The sequence below is a fragment of the Heptranchias perlo genome, chromosome 11 (genome assembly GCF_035084215.1).
Source record: "Heptranchias perlo isolate sHepPer1 chromosome 11, sHepPer1.hap1, whole genome shotgun sequence".
Taxonomy (NCBI): Eukaryota; Metazoa; Chordata; class Chondrichthyes; order Hexanchiformes; family Hexanchidae; genus Heptranchias; species Heptranchias perlo.
In genome coordinates, this window is record NC_090335.1 from 29,689,925 (window position 1) to 29,702,163 (window position 12,239).

Genomic DNA, 12,239 nt, shown 5'->3' on the forward strand with positions numbered 1-12,239 from the left:
ATCCTTCAGGCCCACTCTCTCTCCGCGCCTTTTATTGATCCTTCAGGCCTGCTCTCTCTCCATGCCTTTTATTGATCCTTCAGGTCCGCTCTCTCTGCGCCTTTTATTGATCCTCTTATTCCCGCCATATTGAAAGCAGGCAGAAAGGGCCTGATCCAGGAGGTGAGTATCTTTATTGCACTGCTTGTGGGCCGGAGGAGCAGAAGGGCATCTTCCAAGCCTAACAAGCTCACCTGGTGCAACATGACCGCACGATCGGCCGACCCTCTCCCCTACCCCAATGCTGGACGCCCCTGCCCGATGCCAATGCTTGCTGGACCCCCATGTCATCCACGTCCCCCCACCCCATTCCGATTTTTTCCAGGGTCCACGATCTCTCCTTCCCACCCCCCTTTTTGATTCGCCGCTCTTTTCCCTTCCGACAAGCAGTCAGCCTGTCAATCTGGCTGCCTAGCACTTGAGAAACCCAGAAGCACCTTCAGTTGAGTTGTGATTGCAGATTGCGACGTACTCATTTGACTTCCAGGCTCTCCGTCGAATGTCTAGGGAGGGGCTGGGTTCCAGGCTCCAAGTTAAAAACATGCCCTAGGAATTCCTGAGGAGCTGCTCTGATCATAATCTTGTGGAAGATTGATATTTTTTGATGTTGGAGAGGGTGGACCTAGTTAACCATCCTATAAAGTCTTCTGTTCACATGAATTTGGTCTGTACAGCAAAAGATGAATTTTCACGTTCAGCACCGAGGCGATAATCTGACATATTATTCCATTGATTGAAAATCAATAACAGTTGTATAACATTTCTTCGTCTCTGACCTTGGGATCTGCCAAAAGCTATCACCCCAAATGAGAAAAGGGGTACCAGGCTGTTGGCTGGCAGAAATGGAAACCATCTGGAGGTCCAGGGCTGGGACTTGATTTGTACTCTTGAGGATTTTAAAGATTTTTGCAGCTCCTTCACAAAGGCTGGTATGCTTCCTTTCTTCTGGACTGATGGTGATGGTGGTGGGGGCGGTGGGTGGGTGAACAGCTGGCCAGTGCCCCTTTTCCTGATGGGTGCCCAAGATGTTCCCCCATTGGCTCAGGTGCCTGCTTAAAATATTTAAGATGACCCCGCTGTGACCCTACTTCAGCATTAAAATTCAGCATTAAAATGCTGCAAAACTAAAAGCACACATTTGGACAGTTGATTTTTCTTGCATGATTTCTCTATTCAGTGTTGTTAAGTCAGCTATGCAATTTTTTGAATACTTGTGAACTTTACTATACTAAATTATTGCAATGGACTCACATGTAGTTTAAAGTTCTAATTAGTTACATTTAAAAAAAAAGTTTCATTCTTGTTCAATTTTGCTCTGTCAAATCACAATGATTTTTTGTAAGTAACAAAATGATTTTTGTTTACAGCTTCCCAGGCTAATTGGCTGCCAGTGTTCTTCAGTAAAGTAGAGTCATTGCATTTGGAGGCACGAGGTTCTTCTGTCTTGGAAGTTCTTTATCTTCCCTTTCAGATTGGAAAATGCTATTGTACCATTTTCTTAGTCAATGAGCAGGTACAATTATACTCGTATTTTTTTAATCATTACTGTTATATTGGAAGGTTAATTTAGGTCGAACATTTTACTTTTTACAACTATAACAATAATAAAAACAGACTTTGACCTAACATATAAAAGAATTCCTCAACAATTGTGGTTGAATTAAAAGCAGTTTCTTGTGATTTAGTTAGTCTGATAATTGGAATGTGACCATTGGCATTATTTATTGTTTTAATGCTATAAATGCAGTCTTAAATAAAAGTTTTGCATCTGGTATGTGTCCATAGCGCAAAAATGTCTGTAGGGTGTAGGAATGTCTGTGAGGCTTGAAGCATGTTGCTTATTTTTTTTATTGAAAGTGACATTTGAGTCTATCAAAAACCACTGCCACTACCTATAAAAAATGCACTAAATCTTTTCGTAAAACAAATCTATTCACTAAACAGAAACTAGTGAACAACCAGCAACCACCACAAAAGCAACAAATCACATCCCTGATTTTTTTTTTCCAAGGTCCCTTGACCAATTATGTTGGTCCCCACTCATCCCACTGTTTTAAAAGATGTTATAGATTCTAGGATGCATACCATTGAGACCCGTTGCCTTTTCTATTTTGAATTCAAGCAATTTTTTTCAATTTTAATTCCTTACATATAGCTAATCTGCCTCTCAGATAATGAAGCAGTCCATGCCCGCATGCAGCAAGATGTGGACAACATCCAGGTTTGGGCTGATAAGTGGCAAGTAACATTCGTGCCAGACAAGTGCCAGGCAATGACCATCTCCAACAAGAGAGAGTCTAACCACCTCCCCTTGAATCCCCCATCATCAACATCCTGGGAGTCACCATTGACCAGAAACTTATCTGGACCAGCCACATAAATACTGTGGTACATAAATAAAGAAGAGCAGGTCAGAGGTGGGTATTCTCTGGTGAGTGACTCACCTCCTGACTCCCCAAAGCCTTTCCACCATCTACAAGGCACAAGTCAGGAGTGTGATGGAATACTCTCCACTTGCCTGGATGAGTGCAGCTCCAACAACACTCAAGAAGCTCGACACCATCCAGGACAAAGCAGCCCGCTTGATTGGTACCCCATCCACCACCCTAAACATTCACTCCTTTCACCACCAGCGCACTGTGGCTGCAGTGTGTACCATCTACAGGATGGACTGCAGCAACTCGCCAAGGCTTCTTCGACAGCACCTACCAAACCCGCAACCTTTACCACCTAGAAGGACAAGGGCAGCAGGCACATGGGAACAGCACCACCTGCACGTTCCCCTCCAAGTCACACACCATCCCGACTTGGAAATATATCGCTGTTCATTCATCGTCGCTGGGTCAAAATCCTGGAACTCCCTTCCTAACAGCACCGTGGGAGAACCTTCACCACATTGACTGCAGCGGTTCAAGAAGGCGGCTCACCACTACCTTCTCAAGGGCAATTAGGGATGGGCAATGAATGCTGGCCTTGCCAGCGACGCCCGCATCCCATGAACGAATAAAAAAAAATCAATCTAATTGTTCTTCCTCCTCCTTTTGTACCCTTTCACTCCTACTACCACACTCAGTGAGAACTGAGGCAAAGTATTCATTTGGAATCTCTGACATTCCTTCACCTTCCACAAGAAGATTTCCTTTTTCATCTCTAATCGGTTTTTAACTATTCTTTTCCTTTTTAGGTGTTTTTAAAATCTTTTACTATTCCCCTTTGTGTTACTTTCCAGTCTTTCTTCATACTCTTTTTTTGTTTCCCCTCTATATTTTCTATATTCAGCTCTCTATATTTTCTATATTCAGCTTGATTTTCATTTGTATTATTAGCCCTGGATTTGTCATATGCCTCTTTTTTAAGCCTCACTTTAATTTCTCTACTGATGAAAGGAACTCCAGATTTTGTTCCAACTATTCTTCTTGTCATCTTCTGTTTGAATGTTTCCCATTGTTTGTGCATTGTCTTACTTCCCAAACTTTATTTCCAGTTTATCTACTGAAGTCAATCAATAATAACACATTGGTCCCGCTATAGGCAGGAAAGGTGCGGGGGATCACTATAGCGTGGGGAAAACTGGGCAAGTCCGGGGAAACGGCAGGGCCTTATTTAAATAATCAGCTGCAGGCTGCCAATGGACAGCTGGCCAAATTTACAGCCTGCCCAGTGGGCAGGAGCACAAACAAACAGCAGGAGGCCATAAGGACGGTCCCCAGCTGTCAGTAAAAGCTGAAGGCCACGGGCAGCAATTGGAGCTCGGGGGTGCGGTGGGGTGTTCAAGGACATTGGGGCCACCACCAGGAGAGGGGGAGAGAGAACATCGGAGCCATGATGCGGGCTGAGGGGGGTGGCGGCTGTGAGGGAGACCATCGTGGCCATGATCCGGGCTGGGGGAGGGGGTGCAGAGAACATCGGGGCCATGATGCAGGCTGGATGGGGGGGTGGGGGTGGAGATAACATTGGGGCTATGATCTGGGCTGAGGGGGAGGGAGGAGAACATTGTCCTTGTGATCCGGGCTATTGGGGAGGGAGGACAACATCGGGACCGCGACCTGGGCTGAGGGGATGGGGGCGAGAACATTGGGGCCATGATCCAGGCTGAGGGGGTGGGGGAGAGAACAATTGGGTCATGGTCAGGTCTGGTTGGAGGCCGAAGGCTTCCTTGTGAGGCCTGTGCGTGCATTCCTGCTCCTCCTGGCGCACTAGGAGTGTGAAAAGGACCTGATCTTCAGCACATACCTTGGCCAGTTGGCACCTCCTACCTTGGATCTGCTGCTGGGCCTCCCCCTCAATGACTGTTAAATTTCAGTCATGGCACCAATGGTGTCTTCATTCATTGTTCACACTAAATTAAATCTCAAATAGGGATAAAGATAAACAAATAAGAAGGTAAATGTTTTTTTAATTTAAAAAATGCAACGGTGAACGAGAATTGGAGAACTCAATGAAATGCAAATCTGAGACCATTGGGTCAATTTTAACCAGTAGTGGATTTAGGGTGGGGCAAGTACGACATGCACTCTTTGCCTTAAGTTTCAGGCCTGGGGTATTTTAGCTCCCAGACCTCATTTAAATGTCGCCGGTCCACATCCTGCCGAGAATGGGCGGAAGAGGGTATAGAGCAGCGACCAGCAGGGGAAGGTTGTGCGGCCCTTGGCTGTGCACCAACTTGTGGCTAAGTGGCGGGGAGGGAGTCTGGGGCAGGGGAGGACCTGGCTTTCTTGATGGTTGCAGTTTTAGAGTAATGGATGTTTTTATCCACAATTATCTTAAACATTTATTTTTGATCTTTTAAGCCCCTTGTATCCATTCACTATTGAGGGTTTTTTTTTCTTCTCGCACTACTTCCAACTATTTGCAGCTAATTACATTCTCTTCATTATTACTAATATTTCTGTTCTTCTAGGACCATTTTCCAATTTTGTCCTGATCAAAATTTCCCTCTTTCTGAAATCCCTTCTTGAACCTACCTGATGACTTCTGTCAAAAGCAAAATACTATGAATGCTGGAAACCTGAAATAAAAACAGAAAATGTTGGAAATACTCAGAAGGTCAGGCAGCACCTGTAGAGAGAGAAACAGAGTTAATGTTTCAGGTCGATGACCTTTCATCAGAACTGGAAGATGACTTCTATCCTCATTTCCTGGTCTTTCCTGCTTTTAATTTCTCTTTTCCAATCTCTGTTTGTTACCGGTCTCACAACCTGATTTTTCTTTGTATTATCCATTCTTGATCGTTATTGCAGATTCTTTAGTCTTCCTCAAAATCTTCAAACAAATCTATCTGATGTGCATTTCCAACTTTTAATGTTTTTATTTCAGATTTCTAGCATTTGTAGTTTTTCCTTTTATTTCAACCATTGGAGGTAATTTCAGAAACATGTGTCCTTGTTCGTTTACTCCAGCTAAAAGAGTGAAAAGAGTAAGAACTTGCAATTATATAGCACCTTTTATATCCTTGGGACATCCCAAACACTTCAAGGTCAAGTACTTCTGAAGTGTTGTCACTGTTGGAAAGTCGGAAAATGCACACAGCAAGGTTCCACAAACAATAATGAAATAAGTGATCAGATGTTGTTGTTTTAATATCATCGCACACTTCCCTTGGAGAATAGTGTGAAGCAGTGGAAGGATTCACAGGCTGGGCGACAGTCTCACAGGCCGCGAACCCTCCTTCCATGTCCATAACCATCTTTATACCAACTGACATGGCTGGGTAGTCCCATACGGCAGGAGGGTTTTTTTGGGCTCTCAGAACCCATATAGTAAGAGAGGCCATCTACGCTCACCAATTACGAATATCCCACTGGATGTCAATCTAGAATTCAGAGCCAGACCTCCGCCTCCACTCTCTGGGATTGTAGAATGGGGTTCAAGCCCTGCACTCTCTGACTCAGATGTGGGAATGCTACTACTAAGGCTCACTCCTGTTTTAGTGGTATTGGTTGAGGGATAAATGTTGGCCAGGACACCAGGAAAACGCCCCTGGCTTCTTTGAATAGTGCCATGGGATCTTTTACATCTGCCTGACCATGGTTTAATGTCTCATTTGAAAATAGGCATCTCTGACAGTGTAACACTCTCACAGTACTGCATTGAAGGTTCAGCCTAGATTATGTCCTTAAGTCTCTGGAGTGGGACCTGACCCCACGATCTTCTGACCCTGAACGAGAGTGCTATCACTGAGCCAAGACTGCCACCTATGGTGAACTATTTCATGCCACATTTGAAAAACATAAAAAGGAGAAAGTAGCTGTCATCCTTTAGGGTGACCCTTTTATAAAAGTCTTCTGAAGCTTCACTGTGCCAATTCTGATGAAAGGTTACGCCCAAAACATTAACCTTTCTCTTTCAGGTGCTAATCAATTTAATGTACATTCCCAGAAATGTTCTGTTTTATTTGATTTATTCATCCTAATAGCTTTATCTTTAGCTTTTGTTGTTGGCATATTCTGCTTTCAATGTTAAACAGTTTGGGTTTCTTTTGTAGATTGGAGAATTTGTGTACTGTCTGGAAGGAACTGGCTGTATACCATTGCCTTCCACTGGACTACAAGTGTTCAGTCCTAGTGCAATACAGAACCATTGTGCTGCTTCAGGTACAGTGACTTTTATTTTCTGGTAGCATCTGTTCAATCATAACAGAGAAAACAATTCCTGTCTACTTCAGTTACGATGTGAAAACGAATAGGGATAGAAATTCATCTTGGGCAGTGGCGCAAACCAGGCAAAGTCACTTTAAAAGAAGATCAGGCAAAGTGTGAAACAGACAATCCCACCGCTGCCAGAATTTATTTTGTTTATTTTGAGTCCTAGCTTGCTCAGTCGGCAGAGCATAAGACTCTTAATTTCAGGGTCATGGGTTCAAGTCCCACGTTGGGCGGTTTGTGTTTTTCTATGATTCTATAGGGTGGTGGATGCAGATCCAATTGTGGCTTTCAAAAAGGAATTGGATAAATATTTGAAGAGAAAAAATTTGCAGGGCTACGGGGAAAGAGCCGGGGAATGGGACCAACTGGATTGCCCTTACGAAAAGCCGGCACAAGCTTGATGGGCCAAATGGCCTCCTTCCATGCTGTAATGATTCTATGATTCTTTGACTGCCGATTCGCCATTCCACCCAAGATTAACTTTTACTCCATAGTATCTTCTTTATCACTTGAAGTAGATTAAATTTAACTGCAAATATTTTTACTACACATACTGTACATAAAAATTTAATTTTGTTTTGCAAGTTAAGCTGTTTGTAGGTATGATTTTCATATTTGCAAATCTGCAGGAACAAGTTGTAAATTAAAGGGAAACATAATTTGATGTGGGGTACAAATATTTTCAATGCGATCCCCAAAAAGCTTCAAAAAAAGGTTCCTTTGAATAGTGTGTCTCTGAGAGGAAATATTCCCATTTATTTCAAAAAACAGCCTCATGGAGACAAATAGCATTGGGTTTCCTAGCCAGAAAAGACCTACCTGCATGAAATATCCAATAATCCTGTCCTGCTGGCTGCCAGTGAGATGAGTGGTTATTTATATTTACTTAGTTTTGGATGTTCAAGGCCTTGGTACTGGTTGGAACTGAAGGGTCTCAATTATACAATTCTGCAATTCAAGTTATTAAAAAAAGATTAACTTTCTGGTTTTCAACTGCACATTAAATTCTAGAAATCTTGTAGTAATTATGTCAGTTAGAAAAAATCATTGTTCCTTGACTGAACAGAGCTCCCTGGCTATTGATAGTCACCATGACAACCATCATTGACACCCTGGCCAAAAACTTTCTCATGGGGAAGTGACTGCTGACAAAGTAACGTGACCAAAGTATTTAGCTAACAATAAACTGCCTGAGTTTAACTGCTGCATTTTATGTTTCTAACTATTAAATTATTTCTTTATAATCACAGCTTTATTCATTGTTATCTCCATAAAAATATTTTCATTTTCAATTTTCAGTAACTTAAAATCCTTCTAACTCTCCACATCAAACTGAATAGTTAACAATTAACATAATTGTCATATGTTAATTAAGTCCTTCGATGTCATTTATACCTTAATTATTCTATTCAAAGAGGTGAATATATTAATGGTCTTGATTCTGTTTAACTTTCATGAAAGTATCTATCTTTAATAATCTATTTGCAGAAGAGAAAGTATGGATTTATATAATGTCCTGTTGTCTGCTATTCATTCATTCATTCATTCATTCCTTCATTTGAGCTGGACAGTTGCTTCTGAATTAATAGCATTAGTAAAGTAACAATTCAAAAGTAAATTTTGTATGATCAGAAATTGACCAGGTAGGATCATAGGAGAGAATTAGGAAAGGCCATTCAGTCCATCAAGCTCATTTCTTCCACAGACAATATACATTCTATTCTATCATGTAAGACTCTGAAAATGTCTTCCTGTCTCCCAAAGGTAAATCAAAGGAAACTAGGGAATATCTATCTGATCTCATATCCCAATTATTTACCTCTGACCTCCCATTTTCTTGTCATGACATTTCCATGGGTGGCCTGGTGTGGGGGACTCTTATATGTGGAAGGCTGATGTGATCAACTATCGCCCCTGCCGCAAATCACACATCCTTGCCACTGATTCCATCCACCTTTCTGGACACACTCTCAAGCTGAATCTGACCATTTGCAATCTTATTATCCTGTTTGACCAAGAGTTAGCTTTAAACCCCACGTTGTGTTCATCACCTAGACTGCTTAATTCCCACGCTGCAAAATTGCCCACTTCTGCCCCTACCTCAGCTACACTGCTACTGAAATCCTTGTAAGTGCCTGTCCCACCTCCAGGCTCAAATACTCTGAACGCTCTCTTAGTTGGCCTGCAGCCTCCATAAACTCCAACTTGTCCAAAATTGTGTCACCTATATACTGTTCATTGTAACCACTTATCATCTCCACCTTCACTGACATATACTGGCTCCCCATCACCCAATGCATTCAACTCAAAATCTTTGTTCCCACCTATAAATAAACATAGAAACATAGAAAATAGGAGCAAGAGTAGGCCATTCGGCCCTTCGGGCCTGCTCCGCCATTCAAAATGATTATGGCTGATCGTCTAACTCAGTACCTTGTTCCTGCTTTTTCCCCATATCCCTTGATCCCTTTCGCATTAAGAAATATATCTATCTCCTTCTTGAATGCATCTAATGACTTGGCCTCCACTGCCTTCTGTGGTAGAGAATTCCACAGGTTCACCACCCTCTGAGTGAAGAAATTTCTCCTCATCTCGGTTCTAAATGGCATACCCTGTATCCTGAGACTGTGAACCCTGGTTCTGGACTCCCCAGCCATCGGGAACATCCTCCCTGCATCTAGTCTGTCTAGTCCTGTTAGAATTTTATATGTTTCGATGAGATCACCTCTCATTCTCCTAAACTCTAGTGAATATAGGCCTAGTGGACCCAATCTCTCCTCATACGCAGTCCTGCCATCCCAGGAATCAGTCTGGTAAACCTTTGTTGCACTCCCTCCATGGCAAGGACATCCTTCCTCAGATAAGGAGACCAAAACTGCACACAATACTCCAGATGTGGTCTCACCAAGGCCCTGTTTAACTGCAGTAAGACATCCCTGTTCCTGTACTCAAATCCTCTTGCAATGAAGGCCAACATACCATTTGCCTTCCTAACTGCTTGCTGCACCGGAATGCTTGCTTTCAGCGACTGGTGTACAAGGACACCCAGGTCTCGTTGCACCTCCCCTTTTCCCAATCTATCACCATTCAGATAATAATCTGCCTTTCTGTTTTTACAACCAAAGTGGATAACCTCACGTTTATCCATGTTATAGTGCATCTGCCATTTTCTTGCCCACTCACCCAACTTGTCTAAATCACATTGGAGCCTCTTTGCATCCTCCTCACAGCTCACATTCCATCCCAGCTTTGTGTCGTCTGCAAACTTGGAAATGTTACATTTAGTTCCCTCATCAAATCATTGATATATATTGTGAATAGCTAGGGCCCAAGCACTGAACCCTGCAGTACCCCACTAGTCACTGCCTGCCACCCGGAAAAAGACCCGTTTATTCTTACTCTCTGTTTCCTGTCTGTCAACCAATTCTCAATCCATGCCAGTATATTCCCCCCAATCCCATGTGCTTTAATTTTGCACACTAACCTCTTGTATGGGACCTTATCAAAAACCTTCTGAAAATCCAAGTGCACCTTCTCCCCTATCTAGTCTACCAGTTACGTCCTCAAAAAACTCCAGTAGATTTGTTAAGCATGATTTCCCTTTCATAAACCCATGCTGACTTTGTCCAATCCCGTTAATGCCCTCCAAGTGTTCTGTTATCACATCTTTTATAATAGACTCTAGCATTTTCCCTACTACTGATGTTAGGCTAACTGGTCTACAATCTCCTGTTTTTTCTCTCCCTCCTTTTTTAAATAGTGGGGTTACATTTGCCACCCTCCAATCTGTAGGAACTGTTCCAGAGTCTATAGAATTTTGGAAGATGATCACCAATGCATCCACTATTTCCAGGGCCACTTCCTTTAGTACTCTGGGATGTAGATTATCAGGCCCTGGGGATTTGTCAGCCTTTAGACCCATTAATTTCCCGAGCACTTTTTTTTACTAATACTGGTTTCCTTCAGTTCTTCCCTCTCACTAGACCCTTGGTTCCTGAACATTTCTGGGAGGTTATTTGTGTCCTCCTTTGTGAAGACAGAAGCAAAGTATGTGTTTAATTGTTCTGCTATTTCTTTGTTCCACATTATAATTTGCCCCATTTCTGACTGTAAGGGACCTACATTTGTCTTCACTAATCTTTTTCTCTTGACATATTTATCAAAGCTTTTACAGTCAGTTTTTATATTCCCTGTTAGTTTACTCTCATACTCTATTTTTCCCCTCTTAATCAATCTCTTTGTCCTCCTTTGCTGAATTCTGAACTGCTCCCAATCCTCAGGCTTGCCGCTTTTCTGGCAATTTTATATGTGTCCTCTTTGGATCTAATACTATCCCTAATTTCTTTTGTAAGCCACAGTTGAGCCACCTTTCTTGTTTTATTTTTGTGCCAGACAGGAATGAATAATTGTTGTAATTCTTGCACACGTTCTTTAAATATTAGCCATTGCCTATCCACCGTCATCCCTTTTAGTGAAGTTCCCCAATCTATCATAGCCAACTCGTACCTCATACTTTCGTAATTTCCTTTATTTAGATTCAGGACCCTAATTTTGGATTCAACTACTTCACTCTCCATCTTAATGAGGAATTCTATCATGTTATGGTCGCTCTTCCTTAAGGGACCCCACACAACTAGATTGCTAATTAATCCTTTCTCATTGCACAATACCCAGTCTCGGATCTCCTGTTCTCTAGTTGGTCCCTCAACATATTGGTCTAAAAAACCATCACGTACACACTCCAGAAATTCCTCCCCCACAGTATTATTGCTAATTTTGTCTGACCAATCTATATGTAGATTAAAGTCACCCATGATTATAGTTGTACCCTTCTTGCATGCATCTCTAATTTCCTGTTTAATGCCCTCCCCTACATCTCCACTATTGTTTGGGGGTCTATTGACAACCCCCACCAACGTTTTCTGCCCCCTGGTGTTTTTTAGCTCCACCCGTACAGATTCCACATCGTGATTTTCCGAGCCAATATCCTTCCTCACTATTGCATTGATTTCCTCCTTTACTAACAACGCTACCCCACAAATCCCTCTACAGCCTTGCTCCACTCAACCTCTCCAGTCTCCTCTAACACTATACCCACTCGAATGTTCTGTTTCTTTAATTCAAGCTATCTGTGCAACTCATCTCCCTTCATCCTCGATCCTTCAACCGCTGACTCTCCTGCTCTCTGAAGCTCCCTCCCTAACTCTCTCTGCACCTTTAAAAACCTCCTCAACATCCATCCTTTAACATCGCTTTCGGTAACCCCTTGTAACCTCTTCCTTCAGGGCTTGGTGTCTGTTTTCCTTAGCTTATTTGTGAAATGCATTGGAACTTTGTGTTTGCTATATAAATGCAAGTTGTTGTTATAGCAAAACCTGAATCTAGACAGCTCACGCTGAGAAGTTTAGATGGAACCAGTTCCTCAGAAAATGATATGGTCATCCTATATATATTCTTTGTTGCAAAGAATATGTTTCTGGAAAAAGGTGATTGACGGGTATGGTGAGAAGGTAGGAAGCTAAGGTTATCAATCTAAGAGAGGCAGGTTTGTTGGGC

At 42.3% G+C, this 12,239-nt stretch overlaps 1 protein-coding gene across 1 annotated transcript in view; it reads left to right on the plus strand.

Moving 5' to 3' along the window:
- Positions 1-12,239, plus strand: part of LOC137327209 (cilia- and flagella-associated protein 47-like) — a 602,936-nt gene that overhangs the window by 309,220 nt on the left and 281,477 nt on the right. Inside the window, exons 43-44 of the mRNA XM_067992778.1 lie at positions 1,407-1,552; positions 6,524-6,632. Of these exons, the coding sequence (XP_067848879.1) occupies positions 1,407-1,552; positions 6,524-6,632 (255 nt within the window). The remainder of the gene's footprint in view (positions 1-1,406; positions 1,553-6,523; positions 6,633-12,239) is intronic.